The following is a 15081-nucleotide window of genomic DNA, read 5'->3' on the forward strand; positions in this document are numbered from 1 at the left end:
CCAAAGCCCAGGTTCTTTCCTATCGTATCACACGACTCTTCTCTCTCTCGTTAATCAGTCTAGTGTTTAGTCTCCTGGAGGGGGAAGAAGTGACTCGACTGCTCCGAGTTTCCCGTTTAACGACACCCCTTCCCAGACCCCGCCAGAGTAGGATAAAGAACTCTGCCACTCCACAGGGGCCTAATGAAAATGTGCACTTCACAAAGTTCCATCCGTCAGAGTTACTACTGCACTTGTCTGGTTCAAAGTAGGGATTCTACCCCCTGGGGGACAAGAATGAGACCTCTCATTACCTTTCTTATCAAGTTGTCTTCCAATTCCAAGCTGCCGGAATCAGGTGGGTAAAGAACACTTGGGGCTATACAAACGGATAAATTATAAGCTGTCATCTGATTGGATGAGGAATGTTGCTCAATGTTGTATAGCACTCCAAAAAGGTATCGCAAGAGAACAACATTTGCTCTTGGCAGCTGGGCTAAAAGCCTAAAGTCAGAAAAACACACTTTTAAATTAGGCAAGTGATCCCACTTAAGAGGTTGGAAAAACAGAGACAGGGAACAGGATACATCCTTGTATATCTAGCACACAACCCGCTCTAGCAGAGTTCCAGGCATGAAGGTATACAAAATTGTTGCACTGAATTCAGTTCCTGAGCCAGATAACAACTTCTCTGCTTAGTTAAATGTTTCACAGACTTTTAAGGTCATAGCCCTGGAAGTCAATGCTCTAGCATCTGTCTTGGACCAGGGAATTTCGTCTACCACTTTCATGGATCCAGAAGGGGTAAAATGGCCAAGGAGTCCACATTAATAAGATCAGGAGAAGAACAATAATAGCCCTAAAGCATGCCTCTATTCTGAAGCTGGACCCCATGGGTGTGAAGAATTGAAACTCTTTGGCGTTGGTCATGATTTTAGTAGGCAAAGCTGCAAAACGTAAGCCAATGTTTTCCTGATAGTATGTTGGGTGTATTTTGGAGATGTGACCAGAGTAGAGTAATTATGGCATCATTACCTCTGGGCTGCAGTTATCTTCTCCTCTTTGTTGCCTTGATCAATAACACTGAGCCATTTGTCATAGAGATCGGATAAAAATATACTTCCTTCGATATTTCTAAGAAAGTCCTTATGGAGATAAAAAAATATGTATATATATTGTAGAAAATATTTATTGGAAATATTCCAGAGAAAATATGTAGTTAAAAAATTCAGTTCAGCCCCCACTTCCTTCACAGATACCCAAACTGGGACCCACACGGAGCTCGGCTCTGAGTCTCCATTGACTTGCACACGCAGGAGCAGGTGCTTGGATTTTCTCCCGCTAAAACTTAGAGGCATAAAAGCAGAGCTTAGGCTGTGGTGGAAATGAAGATAAAGCTCCCTTCTATCCTCTGGAACTTATTTTTTGTGGGTGCTTTTTTTGCAAAGTACCACAAACTGACAGGGTCTGGCTATAGACCATCCTAAATCCTATTAGCTTCCTGGACAGAAATACACATACCCATGTTGCTTGTTTTAGACAAAGTGCTAGCTCTTAATTCTAGCAAGAAAAGGCCTGAAACAATCAAAACACAAACAGGTGGGCTCTTGCACACATATTAGGAAAGAACTAGGTCTTCTCGCTCGGGGTATGTGTGCTCCCTGGAAGAAAGCTACTCTCACAATTGCTTCATTCTTCCTTTTCTTAACTGTCTAAAAGTCGAGAGTCTAATGGCAGACTCACTGTGGTCCTGAGGATAGATTCATTTCTAGTTTAGGACAATTGTCCGGTTAGTTTGCCATGATATTATCAAGGCCAAGGTTGCAGAGTCTGATTCTCCACCAAGATCCGTCAACTTCAGGAAGAGAAAACTTTAGAAATGTCTAAGCACCATACCCACAAGTGCACACCCTCTTCCTAGTCGGTGCTGATAACACAGAATCAGGAAGGAACCTCCTAACTCTTGCTAAAAAATCGATTCCATGTGTGCACCTTACAGAGGGCAACGCTCATCTTGCTACCTAGTGTATCATCATTCTTCTCCTGTCTCCCAATGCCTACATGTATACTACTGGATATCACTATGGTCCCAGAGTAGGAGTGGTTACCTAAGTCATTTGCTATTTATCACATCTTCGAACATTAACGGGGGACAAGGGAAGACCAAATGTGACTGAGATTCAAAGACTGTACTCATTACTACATTAACATAGGGTTGTTCAGAGCTGTTAATTAGTGCCAAGGTGGATGGATTAAATTTTTTCCCTGCTCTATTTCTTTTGGAAACTTTGCCATCATTAGCAGGGTGGTGAGGATGTCTGCTTCGGTAAACAGTGTGTTTGTGTCAGTGCGTATTTTGAAATTTATTATCATGACTAGTAGTCATTTCAGTATTAGTATTTTGCATGGAGTCTTCAGGAGTGGAGGTGGGGAGGGCGGCGTGTAGTGAAAACAGAAAGTATTTCTAACACATGGGGCTTTTAACTCCTAAAGTAGCTTCCTTAAATTTTGATTTTCTCAAGCATTTTCAGCTTGTCAGGTTCTTAATCTATTATGCCCATTACAGTTCTTGAGCAGTCATGATGAAGGACACCAATCATAGCTTCAGTTACTCACGTGTGGATAATGCTAGAACCTTCCCTACCTTTAAGACGGATGCGACCACATGAACAGATTCGCTGTACGGGTTCACTTTGACCCCAGAATTTAGTTTTTTCTTTAGGACTCTGCAGGATTTTATATTGGCTGATTTGCGGAAGACGCCTTCTGTGAGTGGCCCTTTTTGATTAATAAAGGAAAGCATATCCTGTAGGAAGAAAAGAAAAGTATATGGCATCTCATATCCAAAAACGCAGAGCACAAGCTTGCCTCCGTTTTGAAAGAGGAGGGGAATGTAATGGTACACTGTTTTTGAGCTGGAAGGACTAAAGTCAATTTAGATTGTTTTTTTTTTTCAGTGTCTCTCTATATACTTTCTACCCAAATATCCATTTTACAGTCATACACTGAAACATTTTAAACACTTCTTTTAATCAGATTTTCCTATCCACTGAGTTTCCACTTTTAAATCAAACTTCTCTGCTTCAAAGCCTTTGGGGAATCACCATCTGTTTCCTAATTTAGCATTTTTTTCTAATTATTCCCTACATAGATGCTCTTCCCCAAGTATGGAAGTCTATTTAGGAAATACTCATTTCCCATTTGTTTATTTCTCTTTAAGTGACTCTATACTCCTTTCCTACTTGTTCTATTTCCTTCCCTCTTGTAAAGTCAGGCTCAGAAACTCTCTTGTCCTTCTCTGATTACCCTCCCTTCTCATGAGTCTTAAATTGTCTTTTGCTCTATCTTCATGTCCACTCCCTGCTGTGTAGAAACATAATAAGGGCTGGACTCAGGGAATCCAACGGATCTGAAGTCTATTATGCTACTTATCTATTGTGTGAGCTGGGGCACATACATCCTGTACTGAGGCTTTTCTGATTCGTTTAGGCAGTGCGGAGGATGATAATCCTAGGTAGCCCCTAAATTTGCCGTGATGCATGGACCTGGGGTAGTAGCTAGCAGGTAACATGCTAGCTAAGGTGATATATTTCTTCATAGCTAGCAGAACGTTCCCTACATCCCGTACAGTGCTTGCAGAGATACCGAATACTCAGTGAATGTACACACTGACAATTCACTACAGCAGTTTGAGATAACACGGGCCAAACTCTGTGGCTTTCATTTGCCATACTCTGTTAGGATTAACAGATTCCTATTTGCCAGAGGATGAGTCTATGCTTGTGTCAGATGTTTGCAGTTGTTAGACTGAGTAGACTCTGCTGAAGGAGACTTGAGACTCATGTGAGCAGGAAGGCAATGAAGGGAGAGTGTGAAGATGAGGTAGACTCTCAGAGACTCACATACACAGAGTCCATTTTGACTGATCTGAACAGGCCTCCATGGGTCTTTGTGGAAAGAAGACAGAAGTGGAATGGACAAGAATGTCTTTTCCTTTTGTATTTGCCTCATGAGTCTGCTGGACCTAAATCAGATTCTGTTCTTTGAAATAACAGTAACAGAGCTTCTCTGCCAAAGCCAGGGACTATGTAATGACTTCTCCATTTGGGGATAGATTTGGATGAGGACGCTTGGCCTTTCAGTTTCCGCTCCTCAGGAGGGCTATAGAAGACCAAAAGGAGATGACCTACCAGAATTGGAAAGGGCAGGTTGTCTTTATCACAGATATCCATGAGGGAAACTCCAAAGAGCTGTCCTGGCTTTGCGGAAGGTGGGGCTGTGCACTGGGTGAGCTGGCAAGTGCGGGAGCCCCACCAAAAGGCCCTGTCTCTGAAAAAAGGGCTTTTCACAGTCTTCCGGCCGGAGTCTAAGAAGAAGAGAGAGTACTAGTAGTAGTAGTTGTTGTTTAATATGCTGAACCTTCTTTTTCCTTTTTTTTTTTTTTTTTTACAGATTTTATTCATATTTTGACAGAGGGAGAGAGACAACGAGAGAGGGAACACAAGCAGGGGGAGGGGGAGAGGGAGAAGCAGGCTTCCCTCAGAGCAGGGAGCCCAACGCGGGGGTCGATTCCAGGACCCCCGGATCATGACCTGAGCTGAAGGCAGACACTTAACAACTGAGCCACCCATGTGCTCCAGGCTCATCTTAATTCCTGATGACTTGTATTTTCCTAAAGATTTCCTCAAAGCAATGTGGTAAGCATCATAAAACCAAGAAATGTCAGAAATATGGAGGGATTGATGATACGTGTCTCCAGGTTCTGAATCGAAAGTCTACCTTCTAAGGTGGACTGCTGCCAGGTAGCTGTGATTAGCTAGGCTCAAATCGTACTAGCTGTACTCTCAGGGGCACTTCTCCTAGTCCTATTAATGGCTTTTTGTGGATTCCATCCATCATCTTATTTAGTGTTTACCACAATTCTAAGATTTAGACATTATTTTTATCTACATTTTAGAGATGAATAAACTGATGCTGAGCTGGAATAACTGGCCAAATATAATATAGCTGGTAAATGGGGGCATAGGAATTTACACTCTGGAGAGGTTGTTTGACATCAAGTCAAGTCCTTTTTTCTCAATGATGCCAGTTCTTTTCAACCCGTTTCAAAGGGCACTGGATTCCTGTGGTGCCTCAAGAGCCCCTGAGCCAAAAGAGGAGGGAGGGGAAGAAAGGCCCCTTGCTCTGGCTTCAACCAGAGCACATCTAATATACATAAATATATATATTATGATTATATATTTATATAGAATAAGTATCTAATTATATATTATATATATATAACTACATATATATGATGTTATATATATATGTGTATATATATAGAGAGAGAGAGAGAGAACCCATTTAGAATTTTGTTAGAAAAAATTCCCAAACACTGTAGCATACCATGAAGTGTCCTAATGCCCTTATGATCTACACTAGAAACTTCTTTAAGTCAGACATCTCATCTTGTCCTTTCTTTGGTCTCACAACAGTGTGGAACCTCCCCCGATCAGTGAGCCAGCCTTCGGAAGAAGGAGCACATGGAAATCCTTGCCCTGGCGATGCTCTGGGCTCCAGAACTTCTCCCATGACCCCTGGCAACATTGCTGTCTGCTTCTCACTAAAGCCAATTAAATTACTCCCGGTACCTGCAGCCTTCTCGCTGTTACCACGACTCATTGAGTTCTCGCCCAAGAGGGAAGTGATGTCTTCTCCAAATATCCTGAGGCAATTTTCAATGAGAAATTGTACAAGACAAATCTGTAACACAAAAAGACAAGAATGGGGTGCTCTTTTCCATAGGGCATAGTTATAAATCACATTTTGTATACAGACCTTGGATCTAAGAAAAAATGGGAAGGACTTCTCAGAAAAATTCAGAGTTGATAAAAATACGTAGAAACCAGGGGCGCCTGGGTGGCTCAGTCGGTTAAGCGTCTGCGTTCGGCTCAGGTCATAATCCCAGGGTGCTGGGATCAGCCCTACATCGGGCTCCCTGCTCAGCGGGAAGCCTGCTTCTCCCTCTCCCACTCCCCCTGCTTGTGTTCCCTCTCTCGCTGTGACTCTCTCAGTCAAGTAAATAAATAAAAGTTTAAAAAAAACACAAAGAAACAGAAACACATAGAAACCAGAGTTCTCTCAGAAATAACTTAGAAAGAGTGATACTTTCCTGTGTACTTTGGGTACACATTTTAAAATACTGCCCATCCGTGGGCTAAAGTTATAATGCGTGGCCTAGTTTAAGAGCTAACATTTTGGGATCAGTGGTTATGTCTTTAAGCCTAGGATAAATTTCGGGGCCCCTCAGTTGGGCGTCTGACTCTTGATTGTGGCGCAGATCACGATCTCACGGTGGTGCGATGCAGCCCCACATGGAGCCAACTTTGGGCTCCGTGCTCAGCGGGGAATGGGCTTGGGCTTCTCCCTCTCCCTCTCCCTCTTCTTCTGCCCCTGCCCCGCTCACGCTCTCTCTTTCCCTCTCTCAAATAAATACATATCAAAAAATAAATAAAACAAGGATAATTTTCAAAGTAGCCTACCTTATTAAAGTTTACTTATTTTTTGCTTTTAAATTTTGTTTTCAGTTTTACTGAGCTGTAACTGATGTATACTGTCTTATGAAACTTTATAAAGTATGAATGACAACTTAAGAAAACCATTTCTTAAATGAAGAAGTATCATAAAGTTGGGAAGCAGGGATTTTGGTGGGGTTGTGAGGGAAAACCCACACAGCTGGAGAGAAAACGTATCTGTCTGTCTAACTTCAGTCCCTTCTCACGCATTGCTTTGCCTCATGCTCGCTCTCTCTGGGTGAGCTTGGGGAAGACCTGTCATCTTATTAGGATATTCTGGAATCTCTTGCTAGTTTCCATATGACGTAGCAGAGGTGAAATAGTAGCCGAGTACTTTTCTAGATGAGCCACAATTGGCAGAGGAAGGCCAATGTGTTTGGAGGCATGGGGGCTCATATTGCCCAAGCCACCCAGGATGTGCCAGTGATGACCAGAGGAGCTGGCTGTTGTCGCCATTGTGTAGTGAGGAAACCATGGCTTTGCCCAAGGTTACGAGTCCCTCAGGGATTAGGCTGAGAGTTGAACCTTGACTGGTGAAGCTCCAAAGCCCAGGTTCTTTTCTATCGTATCACATGACTCTTCTCTCTCTCCTTTAGTCAGTCTAGTGTTTAGTCTCCTGGAGGGGGAAGAAGTGACTCGACTGCTCCGAGTTTCCCGTTTAACGACACCCCTTCCCAGACCCCGCCAGAGTAGCATAAAGAACTCTGCCACTCCACAGGGGCCTAATGAAAATGTGCACTTCACAAAGTTCCATCCGTCAGAGTTACTACTGCACATGTCCGGTTCAAAGTAGGGATTCTACCCCCGGGGGACAAAAATGAGAGCTTTCATTACCTTTTTTATCAAGTTGTCTTCCAATTCCAAGGTGCCGAAATCAGGTGGGTAAAGAACGCTTGGGGCTATACAAACGGATAAATTATAAGCTGTCATCTGATTGGATGACGAATGTTGCTCAATGTTGTATAGCACTCCAAAAAGGTATCGCAAGAGAACAACATTTGCTCTTGGCAGCTGGGCTAAAAGCCTAAGGTCAGAAAAACACACTTTTAAATTAGGCAAGTGATTCCACTTAGGAGGTTGGAAAAACAGAGACAGGGAACAGAATACATCCTTGTATTTCTAGCACACAACCCGCTCTAGCAGAGTTCCAGGCATGAATGTAGACAAAATTGTTGCACTGAATTCAGTCCCTGAGCCAGATAAACACTTCTCTGGTTAGTTAAATGTTTGACAGACTTTTAAGGTCATAGCCCTGGCAGTTGATGCTCTTGCATGTGTCTTGACCCAGGGAATTTTGTCTACCAGTTTCAAGGATCCAGAAGGTGTCAAATGGCCAAGGAGTCCAGATTAATAAGATCAGGAGAAGAACAATAATAGCCCTAAAGCGTGCCTCTATTCTGAAGTTGGGCCCCATGGGTGTGAAGAATTGAAACTCTTTGGCGTTGGTCATGATTATAGTGGGCAAAGCTGCAAAACGTAAGCCAATGTTTTCGTAATAGTATGTTGGCTGTATTTTGGAGATGTGACCAGAGTAGAGTAATTATGGCATCATTACCTCTGGGCTGCAGTTATCTTCTCCTCTTTGTTGCCTTGATCAATAACACCGAGCCATTTGTCATAGAGGTCAGATAAAAATATACTTCCGTGGATATTTCTAAGAAAATCCTTAGGGAGATTAAAAAAAAAAAATATATATATATATATATATATATATACATAAATATAAACTATAGAAACTATGTATTGGAAATATTCCAGAGAAAATATGTAGTTAAAAAATTCAGGTCAGCCCCCACTTCCTTCCCAGATACCCAAACTGGGACCCACACGGAGCTCGGCTCTGACTCTCCTTTGACTTGCACACGCAGGAGCAGGTGCTTGGATTTTCTCCCGCTAAAACTTAGAGGCATAAAAGCAGAGCTTAGCCTGTGGTGGAAATGAAGATAAAGCTCCCTTCTATCATCTGGAACTTATTTTGTGTGAGTGCTTTTTTTTTTGTAAAGTACCACAAACTGACAGGGTCTGGCTATAGACCATCCTAAATCCTATTAGCTTCCTGGACAGAAATACACATACCCATGTTGGTTGTTTTAGACAAGGTGCTAGCTCTTAACTCTGGAAAGAAAAGGCCTGAAACAATCAAAACACAAACAGGTGGGCTCTTGCACACATATTAGGAAAGAACTAGGTCTTCTCACTCGGGGTATGTGTGCTCCCTGGAAGAAAGCTACTCGCACAATTGCTTCATTCTTCCTTTTCTTAACTGTCTAAAAGTCGAGAGTCTAATGGCAGACTCACTGTGGTCCTGAGGATAGATTCATTTCTAGTTTAGGCCAATTGCCCAGTTAGTTTGCCATGATATTATCAAGGCCAAGGTTGCAGAGTCTGATTCTCCACCAAGATCCATCAACTTCAGGAAGAGAAAACTTTAGAAATGTCTAAGCACTCTCCCCACAAGTGCTCACCCTCTCCCTAGTCAGTGCTTATAACACGGAATCAGGAAAGAACCTCCTAACTCTTGCTAGAAAATGGATTCCATGTGTGCACCTTACAGAGGGCAACACTCATCTTGCTACCTAGTGTAGCATGATTCTTCTCCTGTCTCCTGATGCCTGTATGTATATTACTACTGGATATCACTATGGCCCCAGTGTAGGAGTGGTTACCTAAGTCATTTCTGGACCTTGCTATTGATCACATCTTCGAACATTAACGGGGGACAAGGGAAGACCATATGCGACTGACATTCTATGACTGTAGTAATTACTATGTTAACATAGGGTTGTTCAGAGCTGTTCATAAGTGCCAAGGTGGATGGATTAAATTCTTTCCCTGTTGTATTTCTTTTGGAAAGTTTGCCTTCATTAGGAAGGGGGATGAGGATGTTTTCATGGGTAAACTGTGTATGTATCGGTGCGTATTTTGAAATTTATTATCATGACTAATAGTCATTTCAGTATAAGTATTTTGCATGGAGTCTTTAGGAGTGAAGGTGGGGAGGGCGGTGTGTAGTGAAAAGAGAAAGTATTTCTAACACATGGGGCTTTTAACTCCTAAAGTCGCTTCCTTAAATTTTGATTTTGTTAAGCGTTTTTCAGCTTGTCAGGTTCTTAATCTATTATGCCCATTATTGTTCTTGAGCAGTCTTGATGAAGGACACCAGTCATAGCTTCAGTTACTCGTGTGTAGATACTGCTAGAACCTTCCCTACCTTTAAGACGGATGCGACCACATGAACAGATTCGCTGTATGGGTTCACTTTGACCCCAGAATTCAGTTTTTCCTTTAGGACATGGCAGGATTTTATATTGGCTGAGTTTCTGAATATGCCTTCTGTGAGGGGCCCTTTTTCATTAATAAAGGAAAGCATACCCTGTAGGAAGAAAAGAAAAGTATATGGCATCTCATATCCACAAACGCAGAGCACAAGCTTGCCTCCGTTTTGAAAGAGGAGGGGAATGTACTGGTACACTGTTTTAGAGCAGGAAGGACCAAAGTCGATTTAGATTGTTTTTTTTTCAGTGTCTCTCTATATACTTTCTACCCAAATATCCATTTGACAGTCATACACTGAAACAATTTAAACAGTTCTTTTAATCAGATTTTCCTTTCCATTGAGTTTCCACTCTTAAATCAAACTTCTATGCTTCAAGGCCTTTGCGGAATCACCATCTGTTTCCTACTTTACCATTCTTTTCTCATTATTCCCTTATGTAGAGGCTCTTCCCCAAATATGGAAGTCTATTTAGCGAATACTCATTTCCCATTTGTTTATTTTTCTTTAAGTGACTCTATACTCCTTTCCTACTTGTTCTATTTCCTTCCCTCTTTTAAAGTCAGGCCCAGAAACTCTCTTCTCTTTCTCTGATTACCCTCCCTTCTCATGAGTCTTAAATTCTCTTTTGCTCTATCTTCATGTCCTCTCTCTGCTGTGTAGAATCTTAATAAGGGCTGGACTCAGGGAATAAAATGGATCTGAAGTCTATTATGCTACTTATCTATTGTGTGAGCTGGGGCACATACATCCTGTACTGAGGCTTTTCTGAATCGGTTAGGAAGTATGGAGGATGATAATCCTAGCTAGCTCCTAAATTTGCTGTGATGCATGGACCTGGGGTAGTAGCTAGCAGGTAACAAAGTAGCTAATATGATACATTTCTTCATAGCTAGGAGAACGTTCCCTACATCCCGTACAGTGCTTGCAGAGACACCGAATACTCAGTGAAGGTCCACACTGACAATTCACTAGAGCAGTTTGAGATAACACAGGCCAAACTCTGTGGCTTTCATTTGACATATTCTGTTAGGATTAACAGATTCCTATTTGCCAGAGGATGAGTCCATGCTCATGTCAGATGTTTGCAGTTGTTAGACTGAGTAGACTCCACTGAAGGAGACTTGAGACTCATGTGAGTGCAGGAAGGCAATGAAGGGAGAGTGTGAAGATGAGGTGGACTCTCAGAGACTCACATACACAGAGTCCTTTTTGACTTATCTGAACAGGCTTCGGTGGGTCTTTGTGGAAACAAGACCCATGTGGAATGGATAATAAAGTCTTTTCCTGTTGTATTAGCCTCACGACTCTGCTGGACCTAAGTCAGATTCTGTTCCTTGAAATAACGGTAACAGAGCTTCTCAGCCAAAGCCAAGGGCTGTCTAATGACTTCTCCATTTGGGGATAGATTTGGATGAGGACACGTGGCCTCTCAGAGTTTCCCCTCCTCAGGAGGGCTGTAGAAGACCAAAAGGAGATTACCTACCAGAATTGGGAAGGGCAAGTTGTCTTTATCACACACATCCATGAGGGAAACTCCAAAGAGCTGTCCTGGCTTTGCGGAAGGTGGGGCTGTGCACTGGGTGTGCTGGGAAGTGCCGGAGCCCCACCAAAAGGCCCTGTCTCTGAAAAAATGGCTTTTCACAGTCTTCCGACCGGAGTCTAAGGAAGAAGAGAGAGTACTAGTAGTAGTAGTTGTTGTTTAATACGCTGAACCTTCTTTTTCCTTTTTTTTTTTTTTTACACATTTTATTTATATTTTGACAGAGGGAGAGAGACAGCGAGAGAGGGAACACAAACAGGGGGAGGGGCAGAGGGAGAAGCAGGCTTCCCTCGGAGCAGGGAGCCCGATGCGGGGCTCGATCCCAGGACCCCGGGATCATGACCTGAGCTGAAGGCAGATGCTTAATGACTGAGCCACCCAGGCGCCCCAGACTCATCTTAATTCCTGATGACTTGTATTTTCCTAAAGATTTCCTCAAAGCAATGTGGTAAGCATCATAAAACCAAGAAATGTCAGAAATATGGAGGGATTGATGATACGTGTCTCCAGGTTCTGAATCGAAAGTCTACCTTCTAAGGTGGACTGCTGCCAGGTAGCTGTGATTAGCTAGGCTCAAATCGTACTAGCTCTAGTCTCAGGGGCACTTCTCCTAGTCCTATTAATGGCTTTTTGTGGATTCCATCCATCATCTTATTTAGTCTTTACCACAATTCTAAGATTTAGACATTATTTTATCTACATTTTAGAGATCAATAAACTGATGCTGAGCTAGAAAAACTGATCAAAGGTAATATAGCTGGTAAATGGGGGCACAGGAATTTACACTCTGGAGAGGTTTTTTGACATCAAGTCAAGTCCTTTTTTCTCAATGATGCCAGTTCTTTTCAACCTGTTTCAAAGGGCACTGGAATCCTGTGGTGCCTCAAGAGCCCCTGAGCCAAAAGAGGAGGGAGGGGAAGAAAGGCCCCTTGCTCTGGCTTCAACCAGAGCACATCTAATATACATAAATATATATATTATTGTTATATTTATATAGTATAAGTATCTAATTATATATTATATATATATATATAACTACATATATATGTATGGTGTTGTATATATATATATAGATATATAGCACCCATTTAAAATTTTGTTAGAAAAAATTCCCAAACACTGTAGCATACCATGATGAGTCCTAATGCCCTTATGATCTACACTAGAAACTTCTTGAAGTCAGACACCTCATCTTATCCTTTCTTTGGTCTCACAACAGTGTGGAACCTCCCTTGACCTGTGAGCCAGCCTTAGGAAGAAGGAGCCCATGGAAATCCTTCCCCTGGCGATGCTCTGGGCTCCAGAACAGTTCTGTCTAAGCATCTCCCATGACCCCTGGTAACCTTGCTGTCTGCTTCTCACTAAACCCAATTAAATTACTCCCGGTACCTGCAGCCTTCTCGCTGTTACCACGACTCATTGAGTTCTTGCCCAAGAGGGAAGTGATGTCTTTTCCAAATATCTTGAGGCAATTTTCAATGAGAAATTGTACAAGACATATCTGTAACACAAAAAGACAAGAATGGGGTGCTCTTTTCCATAGGGCATAGTTATAAATCACATTTTCGATACAGACCTTGGATCTAAGAAAAAATGGGAAGGACTTCTCAGAAAAATTCAGAGTTGATAAAAATATGTAGAAACCAGGGGCGCCTGGGTGGCTCAGTTGGTTAAGCGTCTGCATTCGGCTCAGGTCATAATCCCAGGGTGCTGGGATCAGCCCTACATCAGGCTCCCTGCTCAGCGTGAAGCCTGCTTCTCCGTCTCCCACTCCCCCTGCTTGTGTTCCGTCTCTCGCTGTGTCTCTCTCAGTCAAGTAAATAAATAAAAGTTTAAGGAAAAAACAAAAAAACCCAAAAACACATAGAAACCAGAGTTCTCTCTGAAATAACTTAGAAAGAGTGATACTTTCCCGTGTACTTTGGATACACATTTTAAAATACTGCTCATCAGTGGGCTAAAGTTATAATGCGTGGCCTAGTTTAAGAGCTAACATTTTGGGATCAGTGGTTACATCTTTAAGCCTAGGATAAATTTCTGGGCCCCTCAGTTGGGCGTCTGAGTCTTGATTTCGGCGCAGATCACGATGTCATGGTGGTGAGATCCAGCCGCACATGGAGCTAACTTTGGGCTCCGTGTTCAGCGGGGAATCGGCTTAGGCTTCTCCCTCTCCCTCTTCCTCTGCCCCTGCCCCACTCATCCTCTCTCTTTCCATCTCTTAAATAAATACATATCAAAAAATAAATAAAACTAGGATAATTTTCAAAGTAGCCTACCTTATTAAAGTTTACTTATTTTTTGCTTTAAATTTTGTTTCCAGTTTTATTGAGCTGTAACTGATGTATAACATCTTATGAAACTTAATGAAGTATGAACAAAAACTTAAAACCATTTCTTAAATGAAGAAGTATCTTAAAGTTGGGAAGCAGGGATTTTGGTGCGGTTGTGAGGGAAAACCCACACAGCTGGAGAGAAAATGTATCTGTCTGTCTAACTTCAGTCCATTCTCACGCATTGCTTTGCCTCATGCTGGCTCTCTTGGTGAGCTTGGGGAAGACCTGTCATCTTATTAGGATATTCTGGAATCTCTTCCTAGTTTCCATATGATGTAGCAGAGGTGAAATAGTAGCCGAGTACTTTTCTAGATGAGCCACAATTGGCAGAGGAAGGCCAATGTGTTTGGAGGCATGGGGGCTCATATTGCCCAAGCCACCCAGGATGTGCCAGTGATGACCAGAGGAGCTGGCTGTTGTCGCCATTGTGCAGTGAGGAAACCATGGCTTTGCCCAAGGTTACGAGTCCCTCAGGGATTAGGCTGAGAGTTGAACCTTGACTGGTGAAGCTCCAAAGCCCAGGTTTTTTCTATCGTATCACACGACTCTTCTATCTCTTTTTTAGTCAGTCTAGGTTTAGTCTCCTGGAGAGAGAAGAAGTGACTCGACCACTCTGAGTTTCCCGTTTAACGACACCCCTTTCCAGACCCCGCCAGAGTAGCATAAAGAACTCTGCCATTCCACAGGGGCCTAATGAAAATGTGCAGTTCACAAAGTTCCATCCGTCAGAGTTACTACTGCACATGTCCGGTTCAAAGAAGGGATTCTACCCCCTGGGGGACAAGAATGAGACCTCTCATTACCTTTTTTATCATGTTGTCTTCCAATTCCAAGCTTTCGGAATCAGGTGGGTAAAGAACGCATGGGGCTATACAAACGGATAAATTATAAGCTTTCATCTGATTGGATGACGAATGTTGCTCAATGTTGTATAGCACTCCAAAAAGGTATCGCAAGAGAACAACATTTGCTCTTGGCAGCTGGGCTAAAAGCCTAAGGTCAGAAAAACACACTTTTAAATTAGGCAAGTGATTCCACTTAGGAGGTTGGAAAAACAGAGACAGGGAACAGGATACATCCTTGTATATCTAGCACACAACCCGCTCTAGCAGCGTTCCAGGCATGGATGTATACAAAATTGTTGCACTGAATTCAGTTCCTGAGCCAGATACACACTTGCCTGGTTGGTTAAATATCTGACAGACTTTTAAGGTCATAGCCCTGGCAGTTGTTGCTCTTGATCTGTTCTGGACCAGGGAATTTTGTCTACCAGTTTCATGGATCCAGAAGGTGTAAAACGGCCAAGGAGTCCACATTAATAAGATCAGGAGAAGAACAATAATAGCCCTAAAGTGTGCCTCTATTCTGAGCTGGCCCCCATGGGCGTGAAGAATT

General features: G+C 42.6%; 1 protein-coding gene across 1 annotated transcript; it reads right to left on the bottom strand.

The window, feature by feature from the left end:
- Positions 1-246: 246 nt before the first annotated feature.
- LOC135363403 (rho GTPase-activating protein 20-like) lies at positions 247-14711 on the bottom strand. The gene is made up of 5 exons (XM_064583949.1): positions 14490-14711; positions 5613-5724; positions 4170-4345; positions 2624-2785; positions 247-1124 (listed from the first exon to the last, which is right to left on the bottom strand). The coding sequence occupies exons 1-5, from the start codon at positions 14583-14585 to the stop codon at positions 1011-1013; spliced, it is 660 nt and encodes a 219-aa protein (XP_064440019.1). The 5' UTR covers positions 14586-14711; the 3' UTR covers positions 247-1010.
- Positions 14712-15081: the final 370 nt, after the last annotated feature.

The sequence above is a fragment of the Mirounga angustirostris genome, unplaced genomic scaffold (assembly GCF_029215605.1).
Source record: "Mirounga angustirostris isolate CCGP_5_RB_7025 unplaced genomic scaffold, mMirAng1.0.hap1 SCAF_174, whole genome shotgun sequence".
NCBI lineage: Eukaryota > Metazoa > Chordata > Mammalia > Carnivora > Phocidae > Mirounga > Mirounga angustirostris.